The sequence below is a fragment of the Coenobita brevimanus genome, chromosome 62 (assembly GCF_032717465.1).
Source record: "Coenobita brevimanus isolate Jiangsu-jjx chromosome 62, ASM3271746v2, whole genome shotgun sequence".
Taxonomy (NCBI): domain Eukaryota; kingdom Metazoa; phylum Arthropoda; class Malacostraca; order Decapoda; family Coenobitidae; genus Coenobita; species Coenobita brevimanus.
This window is the reverse complement of record NC_137015.1, coordinates 11,883,029-11,899,232: the sequence shown is the minus strand read 5'-3', so window position 1 is coordinate 11,899,232 and position 16,204 is coordinate 11,883,029. Positions and strand designations below refer to the sequence as shown.

At 44.4% G+C, this 16,204-nt stretch overlaps 1 protein-coding gene across 1 annotated transcript in view; it reads right to left on the bottom strand.

The window, feature by feature from the left end:
• Window positions 1–1,374: 1,374 nt before the first annotated feature.
• Window positions 1,375–16,204, bottom strand: part of SIDL (SIDL trafficking protein particle complex subunit 10) — a 578,423-nt gene continuing 563,593 nt past the window's right edge. Inside the window, exons 23-24 of the mRNA XM_080275724.1 lie at window positions 3,014–3,151; window positions 1,375–1,650 (exon numbers count right to left, since the gene is read on the bottom strand). Of these exons, the coding sequence (XP_080131850.1) occupies window positions 1,496–1,650; window positions 3,014–3,151 (293 nt within the window). The 3' untranslated portion in view covers window positions 1,375–1,495. The remainder of the gene's footprint in view (window positions 1,651–3,013; window positions 3,152–16,204) is intronic.

The window sequence follows — 16,204 nt, the reverse complement described above, 5'->3', positions numbered from 1 at the left end:
GGTTAAGACACAGGTGGTGAGTCACTTTTCCCAGGGTGGCATTACATGAGTAACTAACCTTCCCTTGGATTTAAACCCACATGGGCCATATACAACTGGAGCATGTAAACTCACTATAGTAGCCGCAGCGAGAAATGAACGCTGTGGTGGGGCAGCAGGGATGACCGGGGATTCCCCCACTGTAGCCATATCCACAAGTCACCGACCATAGAGGTAGGATGTCACCGACCATCGGCCACCGCTGCAGCCCCGCTCCATGATCCTTACCCTGTGTCTCTGGCTTTCTCTTTCTCTCTCGGTTTCTATATAAACTGGTGTATTTCCGAAACTAATTATGAAATTATTATGACTTTTGTTCCACGCCACCACTGAGGTAAAAATCAAGGAGAGTTTTCTGTATAAAGGTTTCCCCCCCCCTTGTCTGAGGGCAGGTCAGTTCTGGCGAGTGTATAATTATAGGTCAGGCGGAGGTATCGGCAAGGCCGCACTCCCCCGCTCATATGCCACATTTAGGAGGGGGGGGAAACCTTTATACAGAAAACTCTCCTTGATTTTTACCTCAGTGGTGGTGTGGAACAAAAGTCATAATAATTTCATAATTAGTTTCGGAAATACACCAGTTTATATAGAAACCGAGAGAGAAAGAGAAAGCCAGAGACACAGGGTAAGGATCATGGAGCGGGGCTGCAGCGGTGGCCGATGGTCGGTGACATGTGGATATGGCTCCAGTGGGGGAATCCCCGGTCATCCCGGCTGCCCCACCACAGCGTTCATTTCTCGCTGCGGCTACTATAGACCATCACGTGTCCACCTGTAGGTCATAGTGTTACCATTCAATGTACTGTAGTAAATGATTTCCTTTGTTACGGGAAACCATCTGTTTGTCACTCAGTGTAGAGTCACCTGAAAGTAATACTACACTGTGAGTGCATGGTGTGTGACTCCACTTACCAAACGTACTACATAAAAAAAACTCAAGTGTGGGGAGGCAAAAGTCAAGAGAGCCATCATCACGAGAAAAAAAAAAAATGAAGATAAAGAATGGCATTCTTCGAAGAACAAAGCACAGGTGTGTGGAGACTGATAAGTACAGTACGAGAGAGGAGAAGAGGTAAATGTAATGATGACAACAGTAAGGAAAATGTACATACACTGCACTGAAAAATAAATATGGTTAGAGATGTGAGGAAGGAATAAGAAATAACTGAGGGATAAGTCCTGTGAAGGTGATAATGGCAATGATACTGTAAAACAAAACAACATATACTGCAAGAGAAAAATTTAGCTTCAGAAGCGATGAAAGAAGAATTAGTTGACTGATAGGTCCTGACAGATGATGGTGATGATCATGATGAAGTATAACACAGAATAAACAAATCTAGAGAAGTAAAGAAGGAAGAGGAAGAATCAGGTGATGAATATATAGGTCCTGAGTGATGATGATGAGAAAGTACAACAGATTAATAAACACTGAGAAATGAAGAAGGAAGATGAATTAGTTGAGAGACAGGTCCTGTGTGAGTGTGTTTGAGGCTGGGAGAACATGAACCTGTTGGGCCTTGCTGTAGTTGTACACCTGGCCTGGACTAAAGGGCTGCAGGCGCGGCACAGATGACGCACTCCCAACATACTCTACCTTACGTCCTCCCTCTGAAGGCACCCAAGAGTGGAAGAGAATTAAGCATATTACAGGTCATGTAACTTATTATAAGATACTTATGATTCTGAGTAATTTCTATACCTAAACTAGTTGGGAATGATGCAAGTCACAAGCCATGTGTGGTGGAGTTAATACAGATAACTTACTACAACAGACTTTAGGTCATGCATGGCAGAAAACATACAGCTAACATATCATGATTTATCTATGGTCATGTAGAGTAAATAAAGCTAACTTAATACAGTTCAACAGATTCATGATGAAAATTCTACCATTATATCAGTACACAATGATCAACGTTACAGGTCACTGATGGTGAAGAAAACAAAATTTACTTACATAAGTATGGTTATGTATACTGGAGAAAATACAGCTACCTAATTATGACAGTTTTATGATCATGTATGGTGAAAGAAAATATTACAAAATATCAGTGACATTATGAGGGGGATTATTCAAATTAAACATCTTGCATGGTGGAGAAAATAAAGCTAACTTATTATGACATTAGTGACAGGGCAGTTTCTAGTGCTATATATTTAAGGAATTATGCAAGCTACAAGTAATACATAATGAAGAAAATAAACCTATATTATAATGATTGATTTCTGATGTTATATGAGTAATTTCTACCACTAAATAGGATAACCAGTAATGCCCAATAGATCTGGCTGAATTAGGAACATATTTTTACCAGGTACTGTCAGCATTGAATATGAGATGTCAAACTTGATGTCATATTCAAATACGAAGCATCCCCGTTATAATGATGAGATGCGTTTAGGAAAACCCATCACTGAGCCAGGGTATCGTTACCAGGGACATGAAAACATATTAAGTACTGTATAGGGATGCAATGGGGAGCCTTGGGATCCCCCCCAAACCAAGTCCAAAACCCACCCAAATTAGTCCAAAAACAAGTTTCTGGCTTACCTAAACTGCCCAGTAGCTTGAAAATAAGCTAAACTAAGCCTAAAAGCAGTTTATAATTCACCTAAACCCAAAAACTAAATCTGAAAATCACCAAAAATAAGTCTGGAAAAAAATCAAACAATAACCTGTACCCCAAAATGACAAGAGATCAGCCCACCAATGACTACAACACATTAACCTAAGTCTAAAAACAGTTTATAAATCAACCTAAACACAAAAATTAGATCTAAAATATAAGAATCGTTTTAAGACTCGGATAAAAAGCCATCAGATAGCCGGGAACTGGCCATCAATAGGCAAGGGAAGGGTGTTAATTTTTTTTACATCGCAAAGGCGGGGTACCACATGGAGGGGATCATATAGTGGGGTATTACTGTATACTGCATCACCAAAACATACTGTAGAGAGGGTGAGTCGTACCTCTGAGAGTGGCCTGCTTGCTGTCTGCAATGATGTACTTGCTAATCCTCACTGAGGGAAGTGGGAGGAAACCACCAGTGAGGGGCATCACATCCACAGGCACACTCTGACGTGTCCCACCCTCAAGGTTCAGAACAGCTGCAACAACATTCTTAACTATATATATATAATGTGTGTGTATATATATATATATACATTTTATATATATTCATTCATTCATTGCCAGACGCCATGTATCCCAAACGGGATGGCCAAGGGCTTAGAGTTAATTGTTTTACAGGGAGGGGCACTAATCCTCCACCAACCCCACTTGACACATAGGGAGAACATTATATATAGCATATATATATATATAAATATATATAGACTATATAGATATATATATATCCACTGCCTGGACCTGGGACTGTGCAGTTAGTTGGGCCTGTGGTATATCTATCCCTCTTTATTAATCCTGACTATGACAGAACACAAGAATAAGTTTCAAAGCAAGCCTGAGGACAGTAAATCACCCAGGGGGATGAGGGTGGGTTCATGGAATGTGGGAAATTTGAGGGGCAGAGCTGGGGAAGTCGTTGAGGCATTCAGTAGGAGGTGGGTGGATGTGGCGTGTTTGCAGGAAGTCCGGTACAGGGGTGGATCAGCCAGAAAGATTGTTGGGAGGGACTGTTGCTATAAGTTGTTTTGGCAGGGGGGGACAGACGGATATGGGGGTGTTGGTGTGTTGGTTGCGGAGAAATGGGTGGAATATGTTATGAATGTTATAAGAGTAAGCGACAGGATATTGGTAGTGAAAATTCTATTCGGTGAAAGATTGCTGCAGTTATATTGGCATATGCTCCACAGGCAGGATTGGATGAAGCAGAGAAAGATATATTTTCGGATGATTTAATACGTGTAGTAGGTGGTATGAGGGGTGATGAGAGAGTGGTTTTGGGAGAGGACTTAAATGGTCATGTAGGTGAAGCAGCACAAGGTTATGAAGAAGTACACGGAGGATGTGCGTATGGTATAAGGAATGCGGACGAGGAAAGGATACTCGAGTTTGGGGAGGCAACGGACATGATTGTGTGCAACTCATATTTTAGGAAAAGAGACAGTAGGTTAATTACGTATGAGTCTGGGGGAAATAGCAGTCAGATAGATTATTTTCTGGTTAGGAGGGCTGATAGGAGGTTAGTGAGGGATGTTAAAGTTATAGGAAATGAGGAGTGTGTGCAGCAGCACAAACTACTGATTTGTGATATGGTGCTTAAAGAGCGAGTGATGAAAAAGAGGACTTATGTACCTAGGAGGAAAGTATGGAAGCTGAAAAACCAAGTAGTAAGGGATGCCTTCTATAGCGAGATGAGGAGAGTGGTGGCTGAACAGGGAGCCATAGTCAGAGGTGTTAATGAACAGTACAGAGCCCTCAAGAACAATCTCTTGAGAGTTACTGATGTAACATGCAGTTGGACAAGAGGACCACCAAGACATAAAGTAACTTGGTGGTGGGATGAGGGTGTAGAAGTTGCAGTTAAGGAGAAAAGAAGGCCTTTCCAGGAATGGAAGAAGGGTGGTAGCAAGGAGGAATACTTGGCTGCCAAGCATGGTAAGAGGTATACAGGGCGAAGTCTGAGTCACAGAGACTTTTACTTGATAACCTGAATCATGGGGAAAGGAAAAATATGATATTTAAGGTGGCAAATCAGATGAAGAGGGATAATCGGGATATTATAGGTGAGCAGTGTGTGAAGAATGATGAAGGAAGGGTAGTGGTGAACAGTGAGGATACTGAAGATGCATGGAGAGACTATTATAGCCGGTTGTTGAATGAGGAGTTTGACTGGGACAGGGAAGGTTTGGAGCCAGCAGATCCAGTGTTTGGCCCTTGGCCTTTGATTGATGCTGCTACTGTGAGTGAGGCAATAGGCAGGATGAAGGTGGAGAAGGCAGCAGGTGTGTCTGGGTTGACTGCCGAAATGTTGAAGGGCTCAGGAGATATAGGGGTGAGGTTGGTCACTGGCCTGATAAATATGATTATTTATGAGTGTGTTGTCCCAGATGATTGGTTGTAGAGTGTAATTGTAAATGTGTATAAAGGGAAGGGTGATGCCCTGGAAAGAGGGAATTATAGAGGTATAAAGCTTTTAGATCAGATATTGAAAGTAATGGAGAGAGTTATAGAGGATATGATTAGAGAAAGAGTGAATATTGATGAGATGCAGTTTGGGTTTATGCCAGGTAGGGGGACCACTGATGCCATATTCATTGTTCGACTGCTTCAGGAAAAATATAATGGTAGGAGAAGGGATCTTTATTATGTTTTTGTTGAGTTGGATAAGGCCTTTGACAGAGTCCCTAGAGAGGTGGTGAAGTGGGCAATGAGAAAGCTTGGCTTGGAGGAGTGGCTGGTAAGGGTGGTTATGGCTATGTATGTGGGTGCTCGCACCCAGGTAAGAGTGAATGGAGATTTGAGTGATGAGTTTTCCGTGAATGCTGGTGTGCATCAGGGGTCAGTTTTGAGTCCCATGTTGTTTATCATGGTACTTGATGCCCTCTCATGTGACTTTAGAAATGGACTCCCATGGGAGATGTTGTATGCTGATGATTTGGTGTTGATTGCAGAGAACGAAAGGGAGGCGGAGGAAAGGTTTAGAAAGTGGAGAGATGGTATGTGGCACAAGGGCTTAAGGGTAAATGCAGATAAAATGAAAGTGATGATATCTAGGGTTGGTGGCGGTACTGTCAAAGACGGGGGAGAGTGGCCATGTGCAGTTGGCCACAAGGGCATGGGAAGTAATTCTATCTTGTGCGGTGTTTGTGACAAATAGGTGCATAAGAGATGTAGTGGTATCAGAGGTAGACTGCGAGATAATGCTGATTTTATGTGTGCGGTGTGTCGGGGTGAGCAGGTGGAGATTGTCAGGCGTGAAAGGATTGAACTTGATGGTGCATCTCTTGAGTGTATGGAAGAGTTTTGCTATTTGGGAGACATGTTGTGTGCTGGAGGTGGGGCTGGAGCTAGCTCTGTGGCTAGGGTGAGAAGTAGTTGGAAGAAGTTCAGGGAGCTCTTGCCTCTTCTGACATTGAGAGGGCTCTCCCTATGTGCTAAGGGGTCTTTGTATGCAGCATGTGTTAGGAGTGTAATGCTGTATGGTAGTGAGACCTGGGCAGTAAAGGAGGAGGATATTCACTGGCTCAGACATACAGAAATGACAATGATTAGGTGGATGTGTAGTGCGTCCCTGCGTGCAAGGTTCGGGGGGGCTGGGTTTGTGATGGAAGAGTTGAGAGGTAGGATGGGACTGGAGTGTATTGGTGTTGTGATGAGGAGAGGTAGATTGAGATGGTTTGGACATGTGGAGAGGATGGGGGATGAGAATTGGGTGAGAAAGGTGAGAAGTGTTAATATTGGGGGTGGGATAATGAGGGGTAGACCGAGAAAGACATGGGACGAAGTCATTAAATGTGACCTCAGGATTAAGGGACTGAACAGGGAGGCTGCAATGGATCGTGCAGCGTGGAAAGCCACCATTAGGTGACCAAGGAGGCGCATGCAAGTATGTTGGAGCCTTTAAAAATGAAACAATGAAACGAATATATATATATATATATATTTTAACGGAGACTAAATTTTAAATACGATGATTCCTTGGTTATAGTGCACATGATTATAATGGTTTTCATTATCACTGCAAGATGAAACTCTGCACTCCTTCTGTTAAAAAGCATTTTTTGGCTCAAGGAGAATTCCCCGAGCTAGGACCAACGGACCAAACAGCTCTGCTGGGCAAGGAGAGATCCTTGGAGAGACTGCTACATTTCTCGACAGAAAGACGCTACCCTGGTGCAGGCACAAACTGCCAACCCTACGGTTGTTACGTGCGAACACTACCACTGAGCTATTCTAGTCCCACTTTAACAATATGAAGTGAACTGGTAAGGTCTTGCTGATGCTCAGACTAAACTGTACATTTACCTCAACGAGTCTACAGGTAGGAGCAAAGTGAGTGGCTGGTTGAGGGTTCAGTGAGGTATGTGTACCCAGTAACATTAAAGACTGTCCTTATCATCACTTTCAGTTTACCTACCCATGCCTGTGTGTACTTACCATAATATTATGTATTGTATTTATTGTGAGTGGTAGGTGGTGGCGACCATCATCCACTCACTGGATGTGGTGCTGCCTACTTCTTCCTTAGCCTTTATCATTCTTTTTCTGTGCCTGCCCTCCTGTCTTCCTATTTCTCCAATCTTTCCTGTCACTTCTTATTGCTTTTCTTTCCTTTACAGGTGGCTTTACATTGACTGACAAACCAAATGGTTTCCTGTAAGCCAAGAAACCATTTACAACCCTGAGTGGTAACCATATAACCAAACCATACTTGTTCCCTACGTGTCAACAAGTGGGTTGGTGGAGGGTTAGTGTCCCTCCCTGTAAAACATATAACTCAAAGTCAAATGGCCACCCCTTACGGGATTATGGTGTCTGGCAATAGACAGGTAGACAGATTTATTGTGGCTAAATTGCTGTAAAATGGAAAATTGGGATTTGAACTTGGGGTGCCTGGAACCAAATAGGATAAATCCCACTGGTTCTGTGAATTCGTTATCATGCGCCATGTTTGGTATCAATTATGCACAACCACCATGGGATCACTGTAATGTATACCTGTATACTGTGGAACTTATCTCAACCTGCAACTGCAGGGAATTAAACTGCAGCACAATGGAAGGGGAGGGAAAAGGGAAGGAGGGATGGGATGGAGAGGAATATGAGAGAAAGGTATGAGCTGCCGAGAAGGCAGCCAGGTGACAAAGGATGGGATAATATAGAAGCTTATAAAGGTTGGGGGTGTGGACTTTCTGACCACTATTTGGTGGTGGCCAGAATCAAGATCCAAGTAAGATTAAGAAATAGAAGAAGGGACGGACGGGAGGAAGGAGTAGTTGCAAGGAGAGTGGAAAGGTTACAAAAGCATGAGAAAAAGGCAGAATATAAGAGAAATGGAGGAACGATTGGGTAAATATGAATTGGAGCAGATGGGGGATGTGGAAGGTGTGTGAAAGATATTCACAGAAGAAATATCTGCAGCATGTGATGTGGTGTGTGGGGTGAAGAGAAGACAGAAGAGGGTGCAAGAAACAGCATGGTAGAATGAAGAGGTGAGACAGGCTGTGGCACAAAACAGGAAAGCATACAATGAATGGATGAGAAATAGGGGTGTGGAAGAAGTTGAGAGGTGGAAGAGAGAGTTACATGTAGAAAGGAAGAGAGAGGTGAAAAGATTAGTAAGATAGAGTAAGAAGAAAGTGGATGAGGAATTTGGAAGGAATTTGAGTGTAATGTGGAGGGACTGTAAGAAAATGTTCTGGAAAGAGGTGAGGAGAGTAAGACAGGGTGGCAGTGAAGTTAGCAGGGGAGTGAAAGATAAAAATGGTAGATTGCTAGTGGAGAAGGGAGAAAAAGTGAGTACAGTGCTCGTCAGAAGTATAGAGCGCCCTGCGTCCCTCCTGAGAAACAAACCTTTCAACATTGAAAAAACATATAAATAATGCATTTTATTTACCTTTAGTGCTTCGTAGGGTAGCCTTTACGTTTCTTCACGGACCTGAGACGTCTTGGAAGTGAAAGGGCGAGGCTCCTGAGGTGCTGGAGGGGTATTTTGTCCCAGGAGTCACGAATGGCGGCTTCCAACTTAGGCAGAGAGCTCACGTCTTTCCCTTGGAGACTCTTCTTTACGAGGTACCAGAGGTTTTCAATGGGGTTGAGGTCTGGGCTATTTCCTGGCCAGTCTGTCATGAATGATACCTCGCAGTCACGAAGCCAATTGGTGACCGATTTGGCCTTGTGAGCAGGTGCACCGTCCTGCTGAAACACTCGTGCACCTGTTAGCTCGAAGGAGTCTGGTAAATGATCACACAGAAGCTCCAGGTAAACATCCTGATTCACTCTGATGTTCTTGGGAAGTACAACAAGCTTCCCCAAACCCTTCCCTGAGAAACAACCCCATACCATGAGTGAATCAGGATGTTTAACTGTGCTTTCTACATACCGTGGGTCAAGTGGGTCACTACCTTTGCGTCGATACACACGTGCTCCTCTGTTACAGGTAACACTAAACGTTGCCTCATCAGACCACAACACTGACAACCATTGCTCCTCACCCCAGGTTAGATATTTATTAGCAAAGGAAAGCCTACGAATTCTCTGGCTCTTGGTGAGAAGAGGCTTTTTCACAGGCCTGTGACTTGTGTAACCAAGCTCATGCACCCTACGAGACACTGTTCTCACTGACACCTCACCAAACACTTCCGGGTTGCTCTCCTTAATTTTCCTTGCACTCACACGAGGATTAAACTCCACTGCACGTTTTAAAAAATTAACAGACCTTGGGGAAGTTTTCCTAGGCCTACCAGACCGCGGTTTCTTTGTGGGAACTGCACCACTGTTTTCCTCCCGAAACCGCGCACACCAACGACGCACTGTCGATCGTGCCACACCAACCAATTCACTAATTTCCTTTGTCTGGTGGCCTGCCTCCTTTAGAGCAATGATCTGGGATATGATTTCACTCGATAGTTCACGGGTAGGTGCCATAACAAAGTTGTGAAGGCCAGAACACTGCGGGACACTCGGTAAAAAATGGCGCAATTTGAGAGGGACACTCGGCGGAGTTCCTCTCTCTCAGGCAGCCCGTGGGCGACTGAGGCGGGAACCAACCAGCCCGTCGGAAGGCCCCAGGCTACCGTGACGTCATGCTCGGAGCTCAAACTTGTGGCTCAATTCTTACCCCCCAGAATGGGTGATTCTTTTTGGGCCATAAGTATTGCGCGCCTGGCGGACAACGCTGAATACTTCTGACGAGCACTGTAGATGGAGAGAACACATTAACCCCTTAATCACAGAGCATCACTTTCGTGACACTCGGGAGCAAGGGATCATACCGCAGGGCGTCACTTTTGTGATTCTGTGTTATTTTGAATTCACCCGGGCTTTCAAGTGGTGGCTTGTATCATCTATCAGTACTACCAGTGTCCAGCTATACTCAGTTCTGCTAATGTCACCTGTACTCCCATCCACTGTTGACAATTTAGCCATTTTTCTCCTGTCCTTGACTCCCCCCCTCCTTGCCTCCCCTCTATTACCCTCTCCTCCTGCCTGACCAGCTGCGCTGTGCTACACAAATGCTGGAAGGATTTTTCCACTCATTTTATCCATTGAAATGTGCCCTTTGCCCTATTATTAAACAAAATAACATATAAAAGAAAGAGAAAAGGTAATTGATACTGCCATACATCTGGAATGGGCTAATTATCACCTGGCAACACCTCACGTGCACTCGTTTGCTAATTTTCCCTGTTTATTTCCCCTTGAAATATGCCGTATGACCTGTTCTCATAATAAAAATGTACAGTAATCCCTCTACTTTCCGGACGCTCACTTTCCGGACATCCCCACTTACCGGACATTGTGGGCCTGGACCATCGGAACCAAAAATGGCCAAAAAAAGAAAAAAATCCCCCCAAAATCCAAATTTTTTCCCACCCGTAATTTGAAATTGCTGCACGGCGCCAAACAGCTGCTTACACCATGGCCCTTTCACCCCTTCCTTCCTCCCCCCTTCCCCTTCCCTGTCAGAGTTGCCATTTGTTATTTTTCATTACCAAATGTGGGCCAATTTGGTAATGAAAAATTTGTTTCGTAATGAATCAGAATAATGCATTACCATCGGATTTTTCACATGTATGAGGATACACAGGATGGAGATGGTGGATTGTTTGCTCTCTCTGATTAATCTGCTACCCTACATAGCATGAAAATAATCAACATGGTGTTAATTAGAAGGAGAGTGATTACATGTATTTCCACTTGTATATATAATTAGTGAAGAATAAATGCTAGCTTTACAAATTTGGTAATGAAAAGTTAAATTTGGTAATGAAAGCTGAGGAGATTGGTAATGTGGCCATTGCAATCTGGCAACTCTGTTTCTCCAACATCAACAGTTACTCTCTAACTTCAATTGTGAACAGACACTAAAAGCCACACGTGCTCGTTTTTTGTGAATAAACAGTGAATATACTGAAATACCTCGCCTCTACACCACATGGGAATTTACAGTGTTGTGCAGTGTTAAGAAATTTGAACTTAGAGTGCAAAGGATCAACTCTGGAGTGCAAATTGGCAGTTTATCTGGCAGTCAGAACTGCAGTGGTGCAGTTAAGAACAATGTGCAGTGTTAAACAATTATAACTCACAGTTCAAAGAATTAAGTGCAGCACAACACTGGATTACTGTATGTGCTTCAAGAGCATTTTCACCACTGCCAACACCTTAGAAAGGCAGCCACAAACATGATGTAAGTACCCTGGCTGAGGTACAGTCACTTCTAATTCCTCATTCTTTGGTTCCTTTTCATTTATTTCATAATTTTTGTGTCTATTATTGGTGTGAATAGGGCCTTAAATAGGTTTAACCCGCCCCGTCCCGGCAACTTTTCGACCACTGGTACCCCCCAATCCCGGGCAATTTTCGACCTTTTTTTTTTTTGCTTAAACTTTCGCTTTTGGTCAGAAACAATGGCCGGTGGCAAAGAAAGTGGTCCCTGGGGTCCCTAATTAGCTTAACCAGGTATGCAATGGTCCCACCTGGCCCCGTGTTCTCCCTATGCGGTGTGAGCATCAAACGTTTTCTATGGTATCATAAGTTTGGGAAACCAATGAAAGTAAGTAGAAATGAATTTATTACAAACATAAAAACATGTGATAAAAGAGTATATTGGATTTTATACAAAAACAGAGCAGAAATAACCATTGTACCATCGTGAGAAACGAGCAAAATCGGCCAACTTGGTTCCCATGAATCGCTAACATTCTAAAATCATGATACATATAATTTTTTTTACTTACATAATACTTCTACAATAACATTATGCCATTTTACATTACATTGAACTGTTTTTATGTATTCACAGGCCTTTTGATAACATTTAGCGTAATGCTAGCGCTAATTTACATAGTGAGTGAACTCGCTGTGACTGATGTTTCAACTCGTATTGTGCTTTTTCTACTAACATAATACCTTTCTAATATTATTATACACTTTTCAACTTTATAGAACTGTTTTGAGATTATTTCAGGCCTTACGTAAATATATAGCGTAATAATAGCGCATAGTAACACACACGGTGAAGTCGCTATGACAACTAATTCAACTTACAACCTATTTTTTTACTTATATAATTATTCTACACTAACATTGCACATGTAAACACTTGATATAATTGATATTACATCATTTCTGAACGTAAGATGGAACTTAGCGTCATATTTGCACGTACTTACACAGGGAGTGTTATCGCGATATCATTTGTTTCATCTTACACAAGTAATCAACTTATAAAATACCTTACTACTAACATTACAACATCATCCACTGTATATAATTCCTATCACATACTTACTGACCAGAATGTGGGTGTACTCGTGACATCAATTATGACAACTTACAGTAATGTTCAACTTATACGTTTTATTCATGCTAACATTACACCCGTTTCCACTTTATTTCCTTGCTATCACATATTTACTGACCAGATTTACACAGTGGGTGTAGTTTTGATAACAATTCTTTCCACTTACACTAATTCTCATCTTATACATTACTTTTCTGAAAAAATAACACCCGTTTCAACTTTATATTTGACTTAGCACCTACTGACTGGCCTTACCATTATCATGAGCGTCATTTCGCCTTCCCACACAGTTTCAGAAGTGTACGAGATTATGGTATTCCTTGAAACAAGGCTGAAGGCACAACGCAACATTGCACTCGACACACTCGTATCTTGTGTCTCTTCTCTGCGTTGATGGTCTGACTGTCGAGTGCTTACATACATGGCAGCGACGCTGGGGTTTACGACGGTTTGGTTCGGAAGGGATTGCGCTGGGGTAGTGGCGGGCTGCAAGACGTAGGGGAGTCTGAGCAGCAGGGGGGGCGGGGGCGGTGTGGGGGTCTTTCCTGGGCATGCTTGGCGATTATTTCACGTGCCAGCTCCCTCACAAACCCCTCAAAGGTCTCGGATACTCCGGTGGTCATTGCGTGCAGGTAGTGGGAGTTCAGGACCGTGATGTCGAGCAAGTGGAAAAAGAGTTTCTTGTACCACTTCATCGTTGTCCTGGCACAGTCAACACTTGAAATCATCGAGTCTGACTGATCAACTTGCCTCATGTTCAGATTATAGGCATGTACAGACTCTGGTTTCCATACGTTGCGCCTCCTCTCGCTACGGTGATCCACGGAGTCTGTGCGGTGCATCAGGGGGCTGTGAACAGTTGATAGGAGGCAAACTTCCCTGTTGTGGTTCCACAGGGTTGCAAGGATGTTATCGGCGTGGAAGAAAACCACCTCATTCTTGTCAAGTTTCCTCCCTATCTTGACCATATGGCGACGGTTTCTCTTGACTGTACCACAGACTCCGGTGTCGTGTTGGTGGAGGAACCTAGCGAGAAGAGGGCTAGTGTACCAGTTGTCCAGGTACAAAACATGACCACGATGAAGGTACTCTTCTATCATTGTCTTCACCACGGCCCCAGAGAGTCCTATACTCCGATCTTCTATTATATCTGTCTGTGCGCCCGTGTACAAGACTATGTCTTGCACATAACCAGTCTTACAGTCACACATAACAAAGATCTTGAACCCGAAACGGTGTCTCTTGCTCGGTATATACTGCCTAAAGGAAATATTGCCTCTCCACAACACAAGACTCTCGTCTATGACGAGGTCTCTGTAGGGATAAAATGAGGAGTGGAACATTTCCCGTAAATGATCAAATACCAGCCTAATTCTCCTCATTTTATCGGTGTTATTTGCATTGGCTGGATCATCTGCATCAAAAAAGTGGAGGCGGCCGAGAATAAACTGAAATCTATTACGACCCATCACCTTTCCAAAGAAAGGTGTTAGGATGATTGGGTCCGTTGTCCAATAGGCAGGAATTTGATTTTTCTTCACCACACCCATCAAGATTACCAGGGCCAAAAATAGGAACATCTCTGATATAGTCACGGGAAAGTCATACTGTTCTGCATGCTTGCTTGTGGTTCCTAGGCGTTCACTTTCAAGGCGCTGGGATTGTGAAAATATATTCGTCTGTTCTACTATGCGCCCAACAAACGCCTCATCAAAAAACAAATTGAAAAAATCTAAACGTGACGACCCAGCATTTACACCTGGAGCCGTGCAACCTGACCGCCACTCCTCAGTGAACTGGTGAATGATGGGAGTAAAATTACTCCCATCCTCCCAGTTCCACGTGACACCACCGTCTCCAGCCACGTCACCATCGTCCCCTTCGTCAGGGTGGGGAGGTGAGGGTGGTGGGGGAGGTTGGGGAGGTGGAGAGCGGCGCCTCTCATCACTCGGACTTCTCTTCCCTCTCCCTTTTCCTTTGCCCTTTCCCTTCCCTTTCTTTCCTTTCCCCACATCCTGGGGCTGTGGGGAGGAAGTTTGGGTATATTCAGGGGCGAAAGAAGTGCTGGGGAGTGACTCAACCTCCTCTCCCCTAGGCCTACGAGCACCACGTGCTCGTGCTGCCTCCCTCACACTGCTCGCTGGTGCAGAGGTAACGTTCTCGCTTGCCATCTGGTAGACGGGAGTTCGCGCCTCGCTCAGGTTGCGAAAAGTTTCACTGACGAAGTGGGTGGTTACTGTCCCCCTTGAGCAAGGGGACGGGTGTGTGGGTGTGTGAAGGTCACAGCCTTGCCCTTAGATCGGACTATATGAGCTCTCAGCTCCCTTCCGGGAGGGTAAAAGCTGACGATCACGACCATCAAGTGATCCTGACCGACCCGGTGAATTACACCACTGGCCCCTTCACCCCGCACTACCCCCACACCACTCTCACTTTCACCCCGCGCTGCCGCCACAACACTTTCCCTTTCTCCCAGCAATCCCACCACACCACTTGCTACTTCCCCAGACAAAGTACTTGAACCATACCTTAGGTGTCGTCTCGCCCCACCTTCTGATCCACGTGGTGATATTTTTTCCTTTCCCAACCACTCGGCGATATCACGTCCTAGCCCTCCGTCATCCTCATCGTCCTCATCCTCGTCCTGATCAGAATCGTGATGGAGAGATAGCTGTGCACATGGTTGGGGAGCAGCCTGGCCTTCCCTTGCCTTACGGTATGTCACATACCGCGTTTTTCGGGGCGAAGGGACCTCCTCATCACTGCTACTTATTTCTTCCTCTGGCTGGACGTAATCGCGATCCACCACATCATCATCGAGTGGAGAATCACTGTCTCCAGTGAAGGCTTCCAGGACGGATGCAATTTGCTCATCTGAGAGACCTTTCCGCGCCATGTCTGACCTGGGTCACTGCTGGCAGGTGAGTGACCAAGACAAGGGCGAGCGCGGGTCACGCGGGGTCTAGGACGCTGCCCGCCTGGCGGCAGGTAGGGGAGGCTTGGGTACCCGGGCGAAACGAAAATCTCCCGCGAATTTTGAAAACTGTGGAAATTATGAACCTTGCAATTGCAGGACGTTGAAGTACGTCCTCGGGACTGGCTGTGACAAAACGTGAGGACGTGGAAGTACGTCCTCGGGACGGCGCGGGTTAAATAGGTGCTATGAGTGTCAGGTAGGGAGTTATTTAGGTGGCTTTCAAAGTTAGGCTGGGTTAGGGTCTATAAGTACCAGTCCAGGAGACTGGTGCCCACTATCCGGACGTGCCTTTGGCTCTATTACGTCAGATAGTGGAGGGATTACTGTATATAAGAAAGGAAGGGAGAAGCCTAAGTGATATTTACCTTCACATGAACTTCCTAATTTATTATGTATTGTCTAGATTTCCGGCCAATCATTTCATAGCATATATATTAGCAGCTGTCACCACGCTGACACTGGCAGCCCTTCACTGCCCCTACGCCAAAGCATTCAGTTTACTGTCGTCTTTCAAGGTGAAACCATGTCAGATTCGCGCTTGTCCAATTCCGCCGCTTTTTAGCCCCATGCAAAGGGCCCTGTGACCTCTATCCCTACTAAACCTCGTGTGGAAAGGGGTAAAGGGCTAAGTGACTGCTGTGGAATGTGAACTGGCTAATTTATCAATGAAAATGATGGACAGTGACTATGATCTTTCTGGTGACTCTAAAACAGTGCAAGTGGAAATGTAAATAATGTGTAAACAGCAAGGGA